Source organism: Conger conger, chromosome 1 (genome assembly GCF_963514075.1).
Source record: "Conger conger chromosome 1, fConCon1.1, whole genome shotgun sequence".
In the NCBI taxonomy this organism is placed as follows: Eukaryota; Metazoa; Chordata; class Actinopteri; order Anguilliformes; family Congridae; genus Conger; species Conger conger.
In genome coordinates, this window is record NC_083760.1 from 10,450,783 (window position 1) to 10,469,543 (window position 18,761).

The 18,761-nt window shown below is 47.3% G+C and overlaps 1 protein-coding gene across 1 annotated transcript in view; it reads right to left on the reverse strand.

Moving 5' to 3' along the window:
- Nucleotides 1-18,761, reverse strand: part of smoc1 (SPARC related modular calcium binding 1) — a 63,862-nt gene that overhangs the window by 26,936 nt on the left and 18,165 nt on the right. Inside the window, exons 2-8 of the mRNA XM_061222937.1 lie at nt 18,007-18,172; nt 17,394-17,477; nt 15,549-15,658; nt 14,842-14,941; nt 12,504-12,551; nt 6,173-6,266; nt 5,048-5,121 (exon numbers count right to left, since the gene is read on the reverse strand). Of these exons, the coding sequence (XP_061078921.1) occupies nt 5,048-5,121; nt 6,173-6,266; nt 12,504-12,551; nt 14,842-14,941; nt 15,549-15,658; nt 17,394-17,477; nt 18,007-18,172 (676 nt within the window). The remainder of the gene's footprint in view (nt 1-5,047; nt 5,122-6,172; nt 6,267-12,503; nt 12,552-14,841; nt 14,942-15,548; nt 15,659-17,393; nt 17,478-18,006; nt 18,173-18,761) is intronic.

Consider the following 18,761-nt stretch of genomic DNA (forward strand, 5'->3'; position numbering starts at 1 on the left):
TTGGGGGGACCCACTGTTGTGGACCCTTGGGGGGGACTCACACTCTTGGGGACCGTTGGGGGGGACCCACTGTTGTGGACCCTTGGGGGAGTCTTACTGTTGTGGACCCTTGGGGGGACGCTTGGGGGGAACCCACACTGTTGGGGACCGTTGGGGGGGACCCACTGTTGTGGACCCTTGGGGGGGACCCACACTCTTGGGGACCGTTGGGGGGGACCCACTGTTGTGGACCCTTGGGGGAGTCTTACTGTTGTGGACCCTTAGGGGGACGACTCACTGCTGAAAACACCGGATTCAAAGCAAAGGAGCAGTATCTCTCGTCCCGGCAGAGACACACTCCCAAAGCTAGACTCACCAAACTTCTCCAAAATTACCACAGTCCCGTCGGCCTACCTGGGTTCAAAGCCCATAAACCCCGTAAAATCGCACTCTAACCTGAGCTGTCTGTGTTGCCTATTTTATAGCTACTCGGGTTGCTAGCCATAGCTCTTGTTTTGTCTATTTGAATCTCATGTCGGGAAAGCAGGAAGGAGATTTTTTTGGGAGGGGGTGGGGGGGGGGGGCACTAAACTACAGAGAAAGCTGGAGGGCAAAACAAAAGCACGATCCGCAGATTTTTCTGTAACAGAATACAAATGTTTACTTTCAACCATTATATAACAAATCAAAAATAACGGTGCTGACACTGCTGGCAACTGCTTACCCCCCCCCCCCCCCCCCCACACCCCTATCCCTCTTTTGCCCAGAGGCATTTGCAGGACCGTAGAGGGTGCCTGTTTTCCCAAGCCAGGGAGAGGTAATGTCTCTACTGTCTGTGCCCCTGTTTCCAGGGAGAGATACTGCCTCCACTGTCTGTCAGTGCCCCTGTTTCCAGAGAGGGGTACTGCCTCCACTGTCTGTCTGTGCCCCTGTTTCCAGAGAGGGGTACTGCCTCTACTGTCTGTGTCCCTGTTTCCAGGAGGGGTACTGCCTCCACTGTCTGTCTGTGGCCTGTTTCCAGGGAGGGGTACTGCCTCTACTGTCTGTCTGTGCCCCTGTTTCCAGAGAGGGGTACTGCCTCACTGTCTGTGCCCTGTTTCCAGAGAGGGGTACTGCCTCTTACTGTCTGTGTCCCTGTTTCCAGAGAGGGGTACTGCCTCCACTGTCTGTCAGTGCCCCTGTTTCCAGAGAGGGGTACTGCCTCCACTGTCTGTCTGTGCCCCTGTTTCCAGAGAGGGGTACTGCCTCTACTGTCTGTGCCCCTGTTTCCAGAGAGGGGTACTGCCTCTACTGTCTGTGCCCCTGTTTCCAGAGAGGGGTACTGCCTCCACTGTCAGTCTGTGCCCCTGTTTCCAGAGAGGGGTACTGCCTCAACTGTCTGTGCCCCTGTTTCCAGAGAGGGGGTACTGCCTCCACTGTCTGTGCCCCTGTTTCCAGAGAGGGGTACTGCCTCTACTGTCTGTGCCCCTGTTTCCAGAGAGGGGTACTGCCTCCACTGTCTGTGCCCCTGTTTCCAGAGAGGGCAGAAGCTCAAGTGCTCGCAGCGCTCCAGATCTGCCCAGTTCCGCCAAGGTTCTTTCACTTCCAGATTATTTAGCGCTGTTTATTATACAGAGGGCACGCTGGCGCCAGGCTGCTGAGATTCTCAAATGAAAATGTTTTTTTTTTTTTTTTTATACATATAAATGGAAAAGGCTGGACTTGCTATTCTTTTCATTCTTCTCTGTGAAACTTTATCTTTTCTGACTTTCTCTCTTTCTCCTTCTTTTTCACACACACACACACACACACACGCACACACACACACACACGCACCTTTTTTTTACCCGTTTCTTTTCTCTTGCTCATCTGCATCTTTTTACAGTAAGTGTTCTCCGTGATGAAAAATCATGGGCCCTCATAAACAAGTAAGTGCTGTGCTAAATAACAGCATGCAGAGACAACAGCGTGCAGTAGATATGAGTGACAGTTCATCATTTCATTCCCATTCTGACCTACTTTCTGTCACCTAAAATCTAAAATGATACACCGTATACTGTATTATTCCAAACCGCAGTACAAGAGTGGGTGTAGAAATTCATTGCATTCACACTATTTATGAAAACAGTGTTTTAACTTTGAAATGGCCATTCTAGAGAGGATTCTGTGAACACAATATTCTCTCTGTCTGTCTCTCTCCCCCCCCCCTCTTTCTCTCTCTCTCTCTCTGCTTGAAATCTTCTCATTCTATTTTTAATGACCTTCATAATCACATTCAGCCCCCAGCATTCAACACTGCACTGGCCTCCAGAATCTATTTTTCAAAGTTTAAAATGTACTTTTAGGTTTATTTTGTTTTTCACTGAAGCAAAACCGGCCTGCGTCGAACACGCTTCCAAATTTATTACAGAAAGTACCCAGTGCCTCACAGCAGCAGAACAATAACAACGCTAATACAAGGCCACATTTTACTACAATTTTCCACTTCTTTCACATTATATTACCACAAATCTATAAACGTTCTAAAAACATTACACCAAAAAAAAGTCTGGTATGGCAAATAATGCATTATTTTATGCACGAGAGCGTGAATAATTGAACGGGAGCTTTCTCGATTCTGGCTGAGGGGCTTTGGATTAGGGAAGGGCTGAACTTTACAAAAAAAAAACAAATAAAAAAAACTTTCGCATTTCGCATCAACGCTGCAAGTCTTTGAATTTCGGAAGCGGGTTTACCGTTTCCGCCTCTGAGGGTCTGGAAACTGAACGGGAACGCTAGCCAAACATGGCCGTCAGGACAGCAGTCAGAGCCCGAGGCAGTGACATCAGCTAATCCCCCCACCGCCCCCCCCCCCCCCCTCTCCGCCATACCGCCATCCTCCAGAACATCAGACCTAATTAGAAGCAGCGGGCGGTGGAGCAGGACAGGGGAGCTCGCTTCCAGAGACCCGCCGCAGAGAGCCCCGTGTCCAGGGGAAACTCTGCTCTTCTGACGCCTCTCTGCCGCTCACCGCTCCAGTGAAGAACATCACGCCGGTGTCTTCACCAGAACGCACATTCTGGAGCAGCGTGTAGTCCGGTGGCTGGAGTACATGACTGGGACCGGGGAAGGTTGCCGGTTCAAGCCCTCACTGACATTATTATTATTATTGGGAGGAACCGTGTCAGCTTTTCTCTTGCTTCGACGATAAACCTTCAATAGATATGCATCCTTTTAGCAGTAAGAGAAGTGTTTTTATTCAGCACAATGCAAGGGACGTCTTCCCACACTCAGCAAACTCTCACATGGTGCGAATTCGCCATAATAGCAGGCCAGTTATTTGCCTACAGACTGAAAGGTATCCAGTCAAGCTTGGACTTGGAAACCAAGGCAGTCTCTGGCCTCTACTATAGGATCTGGCAGTTTGACCAGTGGCAGCACTGTCAAGACATACCCCAGGATACCATGATGTAAACCTTAGTCAGAGAAATCTACCTAATGTTTGATTTTTATGTAGTTAATCTTGTAACTCTGTTTCATCAATTAAGAACCTCAGGACTTCAGAGGGAACAGGCGGCATCAATTAGCCTATCATCCATGGTAATGTAACTCATTAGCAGACAATGCTAACATTTGCTTGCTGCACACAAGCTTGGATTTTCACTTACTGCACTTCTACATCGTACTCCAGACCCCCATACACAAAATAGAGCCCCCAACCCTACCCTTTCCCCAGCTCCTGTCACCACCCAACTCCCCAAGACACTTCAGCTCAAGAGTGAAAACAACCCAGTTCCACAGAGAGAACTGGGCATGCCCAGTAGGTCCTGCACTTTTTGGGGGAAATAATGATGAGACAGAATCAGGACAGCATTGGAATAACAGCACCGAGAACAGGCAAGTTTAACCCATTGAGGGGTGAGATCACAAATGACGTGATTAGAACATTATTAACTGAACATTCTAATGCTGATATAACAATCGCCATGGGAACTTGAAACAAAGGCGTTCTAGAACACTGACTTATAATTCTGAAGTAAACATTCCAAAGCTCTACTCTTCAAAGGGTTAGAAGACGGACCGAGGCATGATTCAACAGAACCATCACACGAGCCATGAGGCATCCCACGGCACCGGGAAGGCTGTGCTGTTACACCAGACTGGCGTGCAATGATGACCAGCTTAAAACATTTATATTACAACTATAAAAACAATTTTCTCCGGTAGATAAACCTGCTGGAATTTTCACAGCTTTTTTGTATTTTTTATGTAAAAAGTGGAACACGTGAAACACATTTTCTTTGCCCGGTTGTCAGCCGAGAGCAATGTAGGCCTCATTTCATAACTCAAAAACGTCAAACGATTGAGAACCGCCACTGAGCCAAACATCTCTTTAACAGAGATGTGAATGTTTCTCTCAGGACACGACGAGAGGAATGCGGAAGTAGCCGCAACTGAATACATAATAATAACTGGTCCATTCCCCTCTAAGATCTAAATAACCTGTAAATGTAGAATATACCGGCTATTCCCTGCTGTGAAATCCAGCTATGCCAGCTTGTTCAGCTTGAGAATTGAGCTGGTCAAACTGGTCATGAAGCTGGTCTCGCTGGGTATGAGCTGGTCAACCAGCTAAACTGTATTAAGCAGGGAGCTGGTCTGAACTGGTCAACCAGCAGTTTAAAAACTTCGCTTGAGCGGTTATGTTCAGCAGGGATCTCATCCAGTGAAATATTATTATAAAGTAAAATGTATTTACTCTCTAAAAAACTAAAACTAAAAAACTATGCTGTTTCATCCAGCCCTATGTACTCTCTAGAGAATTCAATTTTGGAGTTTTTGTGCATGCTGACAGTATCTAACTAAATATCTAATATCTCTCTTAATCTTCCCAGCCCTAGGTACTCTCACTAATAACGTCTATGACTAATAAAGCTGATTCAATACCCCATGTGACTTACCAACATTGTTATATAATATGTTGGTGACTACACTTTTTACTGTTCAAGGCAATACATTTATTCTGCAAAGTGACAATATCTAACTAAGCCAGTATCTATCTAATATCTATCTAATATCTGTGGACATTTGAGCCCATTCACACTCTCACCTGGTCTCCTGGTGCTTGAGCTGTTCTTCTCCATGTACACCAGCTGCTTTATCCATAAAGTGGGGGGCGGTGATCTCTGTTTTAAGACAAGACAAAAGCAACAACACTTTTACACTTTACAATAATGTGACATATGACTGGCATTAACTAATGTTAACATGAATAATGATGGACAGGCTCCATCTCTTACAGCAGACTCAAAATCAGATTTTTCATATTTATGGATAACAGGCTACTCAGTTGGGAGACGATAAGAAGGCGACACACACAAGTGTCAAAATGTTTATCTTTCAGAATAATTGTATTATCAATTTATTTAAACTGTCGGGGTCGATTTGACCCCCGACATAAAACACGGTCGTAAACTCTTCACATAAGTGGAGGGTTAGCCGCGTAGGACAGGCCGCCGCGTTCAGATACCACGATGACTCAGAGAAACCGCAGAAGGGGTGCCCCCGGGAGTGCACTGCAACAGGACGTGCTTTTCTGCAGAAGGACAGGAGGATAAAGGTTGTCTGGTGGCCCGTTCCTGTCCAGGCAGAGGGAGTATTCCGGTGGTTGCATGAACTCAACCCAACTCCGGCGTCAGATCCAGATCGCGGAAATGCTGCCGTGGCGCGGTCGGCGCACAGGTCCCCGTGTAATTGGCTATCCAGGGGCAGGACGAAATCTCAGTGGTGGGACATCCTCGTGTCACTCTCTCGGGTTATTCCAGAGGCCACAGCCTGCCTGTACGAGCTACACATTGAGGGGCTCCAACGCAACGTCAGTGCGAGGCTCGCTGGCAGACTGAGTGAATATAATCAGGTTGGAAGGGCGACATTGGCTCAGGCGGTAAGAGCAGTCGTCCGGCGGTGGGAGGGTTGCAGGTTCGATCCCACCCTGGGTGTGTTCAACTGTCCCTGAGCAAGACACCTAACCCCCAAATGCTCCTGACGAGCTGGTCGGTGCCTTGCACGGCAGCCAATCGGCGTCGGTGTGTGTATGAACGGGGTGAATGAGAAGCATCAGTTGAACAGCGCTATATAAATGCCAACCATTTACCATTTAGGTTCATCCGTGTCCTTCAAACTAAGGAGTTTGAAGACAGGGTTTTTTTAATTAAAAAAGAAAAGAACGATAAACTCACCATCACCCTCTGGGATAACATGCGTCTCCATGGTGGGGGTGGGTTTGGAGCCATCGTCTGGATTCAGGGTGAGAAAGAAACGGAAAGAGACTACCATTATTTAGGTTAATACAATCTACTCTCCAGAATTGTTGAATTGTTGGGATTTGCACATAACCCGGCCAATAGCACAGGGGGAAAAAACATAAAAAGGACAGAAAGAGAGAAAATACAGAGAAACACCAAATATGGACAGACAGAAATATTTAGGTCGGTGAAGGGGTAAAAGTCCTCCCACACCGCTAATTCTACACATCCCCAATCGACACTCCCTCCAAGACACGCACACACATACTGTGCACATGCATGCATACACGCACACACACAGACAAACACACAGGTGTGCAAAAACACGCACACACAGGCACAAGCATATGTGAAACACACACATATACGCAGGTGTGCGAACACACACACACTCGTACACACACCCAAACACACACAGGGGTGCAAACACACATATTTGCATGCATACACACACGCACACTGACACACACCACACACAGGTGTGCGAACACACACACACACAAACATACACACAAATGCAGGGGTGCGAACATATATACACACACACAGACACACACACTCTCCCCACCTGCCCCTAAACACACACAGACACACACACAGGCACCACACACACACACATACTCTCCCCACCTGCCCCTAAACACACACACAGGCACACACAGGCACACACACACACTCACACACACACACACACACACACTCACACACTCACACACACACACACACTCACACACACAAACACACACACACACTGACACACACACACACACACACACTCACACACACACACACACACACACACACTCACACACACACACACACACACACACTCACACACACCACACACACTCACACACACACACACACACACACATACTCTCCCACCTGCCCCTAAACACTCACACACACACACACACACACACTCACACACACACACACACACACACACACACACACACTCACTCTCACACATACACATACACACACACTCACTCACACAGACACACACTCTCTCACACACACACACACACACACACACAGGCACACACAGGCACACACACACACTCACACACACACACACACACACACACACACTCACACAGACACACACTCTCTCACACACACACACACACACACACACAGGCACACACAGGCACACACACACACTCACACACACACACACACACTCACACACACACACACAGGCACACACACTCACACACACACACCACACACACACACACATACACTCACACACACACTCACACACACACACACCCCTATGAGCCTCGGCCTTCCGCCCTTACGCTGCGGGGGCCTGGCCTGCACCCGCTCAGGGCCGGCGCTGACGGACCGCCCCGGTCAACACCTGCGCTCAGAAAGCAATACATGGAGGCAGAGTCAACAGCAGACCAGCAACACGGGGGGAAATGTGAACACGCGACTCCCCGAAATCAACACGACAGAGCAGGCATTATCCTCCACGGCACCATTTAAACAATCACAGCATTAACCCTTCTGAATAATCACAGTATTAACCATTTTAAACAATCACGGTATTAACCATTTTAAACAATCACGGTATTAACCTTCTGAACAATCACAGTATTAACCCTTCTGAATAATCACGGTATTAACCCTTCTGAACAATCACAGTATTAACCCGTCTGAACAATCACAGTATTAACCCTTCTAAAGAATCCCAGTATTAGCATCCGTGTTAACATGAACCTAAACCTACAATACAAGCTGAGTAAGTGTAGACCTGTTTTTAGCCAATACATCCTCAGACAATAATGCACCTTCAAAAATGTTGACAGTAACTGTTCATCTATTTTTGTAAACATATGTTCAATCTACATTTTAAGCCATCCTAAAATTAAACATATTTATGCAATTTGTTGATGGAGACAATATCAGTTACTGAAAACAAAATTTAAAGTTAGGCCAAATTTCATATTAATAAGTAATCTTCTTATGAGTAAAGGATAAAAACCAGTAAAAGTGAATGGAAAAACATTCCTATCTTAGTAAAGAAATCAGACATGTGTTGACAGGCGTTACAATGGAAACCGTAGAAAAAAAACACAGTATATTGGACAGTATATATGTGCACAGTATGTACCCCCCCAGCCCAGGACATATATAAATAAGCACTGACATACACTGTACATGTGGAAGAACAAAGCCTGAGAGTCCATATATCTAACCAGCCATCAGACCTTTCCAAAGGAACATGTGAAAAAGAGTGCAGTCGTGAGAACATTGTATTTATTATTCCCGTCAGCGAGAGAAATCCTAATCCCCGCATCCTCCTGCTTCGCTAATGCATTTCTGGGAGGTGCGAGAATAACTAAACACGCGGGAGACTGGAGGGGCCCCGCGCACTTAAGAGGAGGAACGCAGCCTACTTACCCCAAAATGGCCCACTACACCCTGCCCTGTCTCCTCTCTGATCAGGTCAACCACACACACCTCACTGGAGACCTGGAGAGGGGGGCACTATTTGCATGGGTCAGGAAATAGAGGATTGGGGAAACAGGTCTACTAATTCGGGACATGTGACACGGTGTGGCCCATTGTACACAAACGGGACATTGACTTCATCATAATAATTTAAATTTCATGGGCTTCGTTTTAAATTTAAGATTTAAAAATATATATTAGATGATGCTGATTTTTTAAATGATGAGTAATCTACCAGAGCATCCTTTGTTGAATGGTTCAGGTAAAAAATCCAATACTTTAACAATCCCCACACAGTCAGGCAGTTAGTTCTCTGTGAGCAAACCATCCAGATTAGCAGACCAGCCAACAGACAGAAATCATTCAGGGAATACATGAGCCTCTACTATTTCTGCTGTTGATATGCATTACAAACTATAGTATGTGACTGCCAACATTATTTCTGCCAACCTTAATCAAAGCACTGCTTCTCAGACCGAGGTCCTCAAACCACTGGCTGTCTCCCCGGGGGTCCGTGGTTGAAGTTACAGCTTCACGAATATTGAATTAGTGTTATGTCACGAGCTGGTTTACTGCTGCACACACACTGAAAATCTTCCTGTCCCTCAGACAAAATGGCGCACGCAACACGGCTGTTCTCGTTACAGCATTTTGAATATGCTGTCCCGATTCCTCGTAGCTAAACTTGAGCTGCGCAGCAAGGTCTTCGTAATGGCTTCTGCAGGTATATAAACATAAATAAATTGAGGATGGATTAGATCACCAGCACTGCTCTGGAAATGGCGGGTTGCTGGTGTTGGCCATCCTGTGTGGGCTGTGGAGTAGTAACTGAGACAAAGCTCTCTACTTCCAGCAATCAAAGTTTTTTAAGGGGGGGGGGGGGGGGGGGGGCCTTGGCACCTTCCCACAGCAGTAGAGCTCACACCAATCAGGCTCACTGGCCAACTGACAAACTAGGGTCCGAGCACCTACATCCTGCTCTGCTGCCATGTCGCACAGCACAGAGGGAGTGGATTACTGATGAGGTCAGGATAACCTGCCAGTCATCTCTCTCATCCACACACACACACACACACACACACACGCGCGCGCGCGCGCACACACATACACGCACACGCACACACACACACACACTCGCAGTTGTGTTCCACACTGAAAGACTCTGAACACTTTAGAATTTTGAGAAGATAAAGGAAACAAACCTAAAAAAAGGGTTAAATATAGGAGAAAAATAAAAGGCAGGTAGGCAGGTAAGTATGCCTTGTCAACTTGTCATGCCTAGAGTCAGCCACCAGACAGTAGTGATTTGGCTGATTCTATGTGGGCACTGGCCTGGGTGGTTAAAGTACATGCCGCCCCCGGCCCCCGCCCCCGCCCCCGCTCCCCCGCCCCCAGAGAGTGTGCCTATGCAGCACATGCTGTAGCGACATCAGCTTAGCAAACACAAGAACAGCCTTGTGGAAACAGGCAAAGTGCAACACGGTCTGAAAAGAGGACAGAACAACCCCAGCACATGTTCCCCCCCCCCCCATAGACTAAACCGGGCCCTTCCCGATGAAGAAGAAAAATAGCACGTTCAGTCTTTTTCATGCATCTAACATATATTTGTGGTTTGAAATTTTCTGGTACAGACAGCAGTGCTGGCCTTAAGCAGTGCTGGGACAGCCCTTTGGTCTATGCTACAAAAACCACCACCACCTTACACCTTCTAGCATAGGAACGCCTGGTTGCCATATGATTACACCAACACTTAGGGCGACATGGCTCAGGCAGAAAGAGCAGTCATCTGGCAGTCGGAGGGTTGCCATTTCGATCCCCCGCCCGGGCTGTGTCGAATGAATGGGTGAATGAGAAGCATCAATTGTACAGTGCTTTGGATAAAGACGCTATATATAAATGCCAACCATTTACTTAGTAAAGAGAAAACTGGAATCCCATTTCATTTCCTATAGCTCTGTCATGCTCAGCATTATCCATGTGAAATATTTCAGTTCCAACAACTTAAGAAAAACTCCATTTAAAAAACACCCTTGAGCTCAATAACTCACGGTTTGTAATGCATTGCTTATAGTTAAATCTCACCCTCTGCTCACTTAAGCCAAGACATAGATTCAAACTGGTACATACCGTTTTTTTTATATCATCATCGGAAGTTCCTTCACGTTTTACTGTGAGCTCACTTCACAATACGTGGCAAAAATAAAAAACGCAGAAAGAAATTCTCACCTAAGACTATGTTACATTATTATTAATTAATTCATTAATTTACTTGTTGTGACTTTTACAGTCAGACTAGGGCCAGACTCGGTTAGTTGTCAGCAGATATATTCGAGGTTGAGTGCAACCACCGAGAATTAAGCTATGCAAGGGAAGCTAGCCCCAGGGTACAGAGGTAAAACTGAGAGGAGAGCATTGTGAGGTTATGGCAGCCGCAAAGTGAGACACTGCAGCCTCAGGTTACTCACCAGCAGGACGGCTGCCAGCTAGTCTCGAAGTTTATACTATGCCAAATCATTACAGTCTTCTGTACAAAATTCAAATTTTCTAAGAAAATGAGAATGTACTGGAAGCTTCAGTTCAGTCACTATAGCTTGGATAACATGAAAAAGGAATCGATTGCAAATAGCCATCAATATACGTCCATGCAAATTATATTTCTTTACATGGAAAAGGTATTGATAACTGAGTGTGAAAGAATACAACTGAGCAAAATAAATAAATATTGAGAAAATGTAAATAAATAAAAGATGAAAATGCAATATGAATGTATTACGTTTCACTTTTTATTGATGAAGTATGGTTTTATGTTAATTAACATGAATTTATTGACTCTCATTACGGAAAGAAAATTGTAAATATACCATATCACAAAGTCACTGATATATGTAGCTACAGTATGAAAGTACATTAGCATGCTTTCCTTGAATAAATCTGACATGACAACACCTTACTTAAATATGGGCAATAATGCAGGAGGGAAAAATGTAATTGTGGTATCCTATCTTCCTCTCTATAGAGTAAACATGTAATGAACTTCGGCTTACAGTTCAGTCAACTCTCCTCTCCTCCACTGCATTATGAATACCAGAGGCAGAAAAAACTGGACAGGTAGTCCTACTTGGAGCTTCTGTACACAAAAGTGTAGCAACGGATGCAATATAAACATGTTGAACTATTTTATGACTATGATGACACATCTTCAAAAACACAAGTGTGACCAAAGCTCTCACACTTATGACCATGATAGGATAACAGTAGCAAAACAAGAGAAACTAGTGCTCAAAGGTGTGAAACATTCCGATGTAATTTGTTACTTGAGTATAGACAGATCCAGAATGAGAACAAAGGTCATGTAGTGCGTGTGTGCATGTCTGTAAGTGTGTGTGTGAGTATGAGTGTGAGTATGTGTGTGTGTGTGTGTGTGTGTGTGTGTGAGAGAGAGTGAGAGAGAGAGAGGTAAGAGAGAATGAGAACAAGGAGAGAGGGAAAGAGGCATAACTGAGACTGAAAGAAAGAGGGAGAGAGAGTGTATGAGAGAAAGAGAGTGAAACAGAAAGTGAGACAGAAAGAGTGATATAGAAACAGAGAGTGAAAGAGAGAAGTAGAGAGCGAGAGAGAGGATCCCTGATCTGAGCACAGACTGAAACGTGCAGTAGAGGCACAGTGACAGGCCATAGTCGGCCTGGCCCAGAGACACTGCGCACCAATCACACACGAGCAGATCTCACTGTGCACCAATCACACGGCAGCAGATCTCACTGTGCACCAATCACACGGCAGCAGATCTCAACTCACCTTTTCTCCCTGAGCTAGGAGGCCCCGGTGGCTTATCGGTTACTGACCCTTCAAAGAAAAAGCACAACTTTTACACAACACTTACACAGCACACAACACTTACACAACAATTCCGGCACCCGCTGCCAGACCGTACCTTCAAACCTGAGGGTTAGACTCGTCGTTCCCACGAGCAATTCCAGTCATTCCTATTACATGCACATTTATATTACTTAATGTGAACATCCTTGAACAAAACACACGACAGCAAACACATATCATGCCTGTATTTAGTACACTGTACACTCAGTGACCACTTTATTAGGTAGGCAATTTATTTAGACTTATTGGTCTGCTGCTGTAGCCCATCCATTTCAAGGTTTGAATTGTTGTGAGTTCAGGCACAGATGCTCTTCTGCATACCACTGTTGTAATGTGTGGTTATTTCAGTTACTGTCACCTTCCTGTCAGCTCAAACCAGTCTGGCCCTTCTCCTCTGACCTCTCTCATTAACGCATTAAGGCACGTTCGCCCACAAATCTGCGGCTCACTGGAGGATTTCTGTTTTTTGTACCATTCTCTGTAGAGGCTGTTGTGCGTGAAAATCAGGAATTATTCTTATATGGCACCAAAAATCATTCCACAGTCAAAGTCAATTAGTTCACATTTTTTCCACATTCTGACATTTGGCCTAAACAACAACTGAGCCTCTACCTAATAAAGTGCTCACTGAGTGTATAACCTTATATCATTAATTCCAGAAAATGCGATCAGCATACTGCAAACAGCAATTCATAAATAATTCACCATGCTTCACATTTCACCAGGAGTTCCGCTGATAACGTCAAACATTTTTAGGTGTTGCTAAATAATAGATTAAGTACAGTAAACAAAACAAACTGCAACGATAATCCTTTTGAATCACTGACTGCACATGGTATTCTTTCATGTCCTCATAAATTATGCTCCCACTACATTTAGACGTCAGGCATTTATGTTTTCATTCTGATGTGGGTTCGCTTTCCAAAACCAGCATATGGCAAACATTCCACACACATCAACCCTACACTCTCCAGCATAACCAGCACGGTTATGATTGACACGTCTAATCCCAAACACTGGTGCGGTTTTATGGAACGTGCAAATATTTGGAACAGTCGGAACCCGACACAGGTTTGCATGCATGGATTCCGCAGGCATTCGCAAAACAGGACATTGCACAAACCAATTAGAAAAATGGAGGGAGAGTGAAAATTCGAATTAAGGCAATCGTGAAATGTAATACCTGACAATCCACTTGTCTCAGCATGAGTTCCCATAAATTCACGGAAGTTTCCTGCAAACGTACGCATGGTGAGTTGTGTTTTTTTTTACTCGGCATTCAAACAGGGGGGAGGATCTGATCAGGTGAGTATTAGAAGGGGAAGAAGAATCCAACCGTGTGAGGAAACTCCTCAGCAATTATCCTCCATTTTAAACACTGCGGCACCACTTTGCGTGTGAGAATCGTGAAATGGCCGTCGAAGCTGCCTTTTGTATCGTGAGGTATTGAAAGACCTCTGAAATACAAGCGGGAGCTGAGAGATACTTTCGCACGAAACGAGAATGAAAATATCGGACCTTATGCAGGACAGAAGAGGAACAGGTAGGAAGTGGAGGCCTGTATGACCAGGTGCCTAGATTTATGGATGATAGATAATCTTGCCATATAATTTGAGTAAATCTTTTACTTTGTTTATCAGATATAGCCTTGAGCTCTATGCCTGGATGTGCACTGAGTCCTGATATGTCAAGAGTCGAGGGATTTGAATTAATGGAAACAAATAAAGCACATTAATCAATTTAGGAAACAAGCAAACGGGACCAGTAGAGATCATGTTATACCACTATTAGAGATGTGGCCAAGATTCTACCGGGACCACATGATCAAACAGTCACGTGATCCCTGTTTTTGTGCAATTGCGACTAACAGCGTCGCAATCAAAATCAGGAGAGCACTCAGGAAATTACCCTCAATGGAGACCAAACGGGGAAATTATAGTCATTATTGAAAAACGCTCCCATCCAGTTTTCAAAAGGCCGCTCTCCACACATCTCCTTCTCTAAATCGCTCAACGAGGGACCAAAACAGACACCTGCAGATACAGACACCCGTCAGCTATTCAACCCCCCTCTCCCCACTTCAGACCGCCCAAAAAAACTCGCGAAATTAGGTCTCTTGTACTGAGTGGCCATCGTACCATTTCGACAACGCGAAGGGAAATCCGTGGAAGAACAGCACGCTACATACACAGCACTCAGACGATACAAACCAGGAATCTGAAAACACACACACACACACACACCACACGAACAGTACCTGAACATATAGGGGTCCTGTTGTGCACGGAGGAGCCGCTGATTGGCTTTCCGTCCGTGGTCACGCACCAGCAGTATCCGGTCAGGGTGTGGCACTGCACCTGCGGGACGAGGGACGCGAGAAACGGGCGCGGTCAGCTGCCGGACGCCAACGCAGCCCTCCACCCACGCACCCCCAGGGGCGTAGCGAGGAATTCTGGGCCGCCCTGAAAGAATTTTGGACCGGGCCCCCCATTCTACTGGAACTTTTGTGGGTTCTCTCCAGCAGTAGGCCCTCTCGAGCTGTATCGCATACTTTAGACCTCACACCTTAATGGGTTAAAGGAAACCACAAAGGCCTGCAGACACCTAGCACCCCACCCACCCACCCCACTCCCCAGAACTTCACACCACCCAGCTGAATGTTCATTGGTCAGCTAGGGACACTGAAATTCATTGTCACGGATTGGCTCCGCCAGGCTCCCCCATGTTCTCAACAACGTAAACACGGAATATTTGGCATCTTGTTACCATAGAGACAACAGAACCGTCATCGCAGACCTTCGCCCGAGTATAAATGCAAAAAAACGTCAAGCGACGCCTGTCGCAGCGGCGTGCGAGGTATAAATCAGGCTCCAGTGTACATACAGACCAGGCTGTCGGAGAGAGGGATCCACAAACCGGAGGAGAGAGACAGACAGAGAACGGCGGGGAGACGGAGGGTCGGACCTGGGAGAAGGAGCCGTCGTCCTTGCACTCGGGGATGAAGATCTCCTGCGGCCGCTTGGCCTGCTCCAGGGCCTGGCTCCTCTCCACGCGACACTTGGACTGGCCCGCGTCTGCAACGCGAACGCAAACACACACACACGTCTGTGAGCGCTGAGTCACGGCGCGCAGCCGGGCGTCTGCGGCGGGCAGCCGCGGCGCACCTCTCCTGACCTCGCTGCGAGAACGAGCGGAGGTGGGACCGCACCCCACCGTGCCGGCGACTGTCCCCCCCCCCCCTCTCTCTCACCCGCCACATAAATAACGTCCCGGCGGCTTTCCGTAACCCGTAACAGCACGTCGTCCATCAACAACCTGCGTGTCTCTCCTTCCAGCTTGTAAATTAATGTCAACTGGCGTGAGCGCTGCCTGCTCGTTAGCTGTGCTGTGTCAATAAAGCTACAGCTAATGGTATCATCTGGTCCAGGTTTGTAACGGCGTTGCCTTCAACATGAAGACACGTCTTTGGTATGAGAAGCAAGGAAGGAGAAAAATAATCTGGCACCAATAGATAACAGCATAAACACAATTATTTTTCGTTAACAGTCCAAGAATTACGTAATTAGACAAAGATGAATATGGAAAGGGGGTCTCATTGCCAGTGCTAGAACCTGATTCTTAGTAGCCTTCAGAAAATACTTACTGTAATTGACACAAAGAGTAGGAAGGTGGGCAGGGGTGGGGTAACTGGGACACTTTGTCCTCGTCCCAGGCAACTATTTTCGTAACTATTCTTCATTTCTTAAAAAATATTTGAGGGGGCCCTCCCAATCTATCTTGCCCCAGCGCTGGTTGTTCCAGCAGCTTCAGGTGTCTAGCAGACTCCTCTTGGCTGGTGAAAGCAGCCAGGCTTGAAGCACCTGCTGCCTGAGCCCTGTGAGAGGCGGGCCAAGAGCAGACGGGCCGAGGGTCGGGCTAAACGATCGCAGGCCCCGGCGGAGAGGCCCTTTCAGCTCGGCCCGCTGGCACAGCTGGGCTCTGCCAGGTCCGGGTCCGTGCCAAACCCCTGGGGCCGCCTGCCCCTTTGATCCTGGGAGAGGCGGATGAACCTCTCCGCCCCGGTCCAGGAGGAGCAGCGGTGCCAACATCGGGAGCAGCGAGGGGCAACGGTTCTCGTGAGAGATCGGAATAACAACGAGCAAAAAAAAATTAAAATTAAAATCAAACCCTCTGTTGTCACGTAATGCGGCGGGAATGCGATCCGCGAAAATGGGGCCCGTTTCTCTGCCTAATGAGCGTCTGGACGATCGCGGCCGTTCAGTCCCGCGCCGTCTCTTCCCGCGAGATGGCGGAGATCGACGCCCGACGCTCTCTGGCTCCGTCCGCGTCACTCACGTCGCATCGGACCGAGGAAGCCCCTAATGTCTCCCGTCAGGTGTCCCAGGTATCCGTATTAGCACGTAAAAATATTTGCGCTCCTTAGCAGGAATGAGCGAAGAACTAAAAAAAAAACGGAAAAATGCGGGGGGGGGGGGGGGGGGGGGGGGAAGAGGCCCGACCCAGACTCTCCAACCTATCAATCCTACTCCAGCTGAAGTTCTGAAAGCTAAAGGTGGGGGTGGAGGTGGGGGTGGTGGTGAGGGGGGTTCGCTTATGTCACCCTCGTCTGTAAAGACTTACACGTGTCCAAACGGCGGAAAATGAAAGACATCTTATCTGCGCCGCCTTCCCCCCCCTCGACCGTGTCATGTGCCCTCGGGGGAAGGCCTGGCGTCACAGTCCTGAGAGGGAGACATGTGCGGGGCAGGGGGAGCTTGTTGTGGAGGATTAGGAAGTTGGTGCGGGGGTCAGTTTTGGGGGACAGCATACCTCTCAGCTCCACGTCCTTCCCCTCAGAGGTTGACGTCGGGGCAGTAGCCGCGGGGGGCTGGCCAATCCGCACCCAGTTTTTACCTGAAATCACATCCCACAATCCTCTCCTTACACCAGGCATCGCAAAAACACAAATACGTGATCGTTTTGGATTCAAATACTTTCATATGCTTTGGTGTATAGGAAAAATATGAAATACACTCATAAACTGCAAACCCCCGCCTTCTGGCCCTCTTGGTTGGATCAACTGAACCAGGCAAGATCAATCAACCACAGGAAAGTATTTGAATCCAAAAAAATGACATATCCTTCACCTTTGGGCGGTTTCAAGGACAGAGATTAAGCTTAATCTCTTCAAACAAAATTGAGTTTTGTATGAAGAATCTCCATTCAAAATTGAATGTAGTCTAGGACTAACTAGGCTTAATCTGTGTCTGCAAAACTGGCCCAGTGCGTTTCATTTAAGTAACATAATGTGATTCGTTTAAGTCGTAACACCCTGTGTGCCAAGAAGCTTAAACTGGCTGCGGACTGAGAGGAAACCACAGCCCTGCAGCCCTCTGATTGGCTGGAGGCCAGGCTGTGTGCCCTCTGATTGGCCGACTGGTACCTCTGCAGCGGCCGCGGTGCGCGAGGCTGAGGGTGCGGTCCTTACACCTGGCCCTCTGCAGGTCGCACCCGGTGTCGTAGCTCCGCCCATCCGAGCCGCACACCGGCCGGCCCTGCGTCCGCGAGCAGACGACGCTGCAGTGAGCCTCCCGGTCTCCGATCAGCCACTGCGCACACAACACAACACAATCAGCCACTGCACACACAACACAACACAATCAGCCACTGCACACACAACACAACACAATCAGCCACTGCACACACACAACACAACACAACACAACACAATCAGCCACTGCGCACACACAACACAACACAACACAATCAGCACACAACACAACACACAATCAGCCACTGCACACACACAACACAACACAATCAGCCACTGCACACACAACACAACACAACACGATCAGCCACTGCACACACAACACAACACAACACAACACAATCAGCCACTGCACACACAACACAACACAACACAACACAATCAGCCACTGCACACACAACACAACACAATCAGCGACTGCACACACAACACAACACAATCAGCGACTGCACACACAACACAACACAACACAATCAGCCACTGCACACACAACACAATCAGCCACTGCACACACAACACAACACAACACAATCAGCACACAACACAACACAACACACAATCAGCCACTGCGCACACACAACACAACACACAATCAGCCACTGCGCACACACAACACAACACAACACAACACAATCAGCCACTGCACA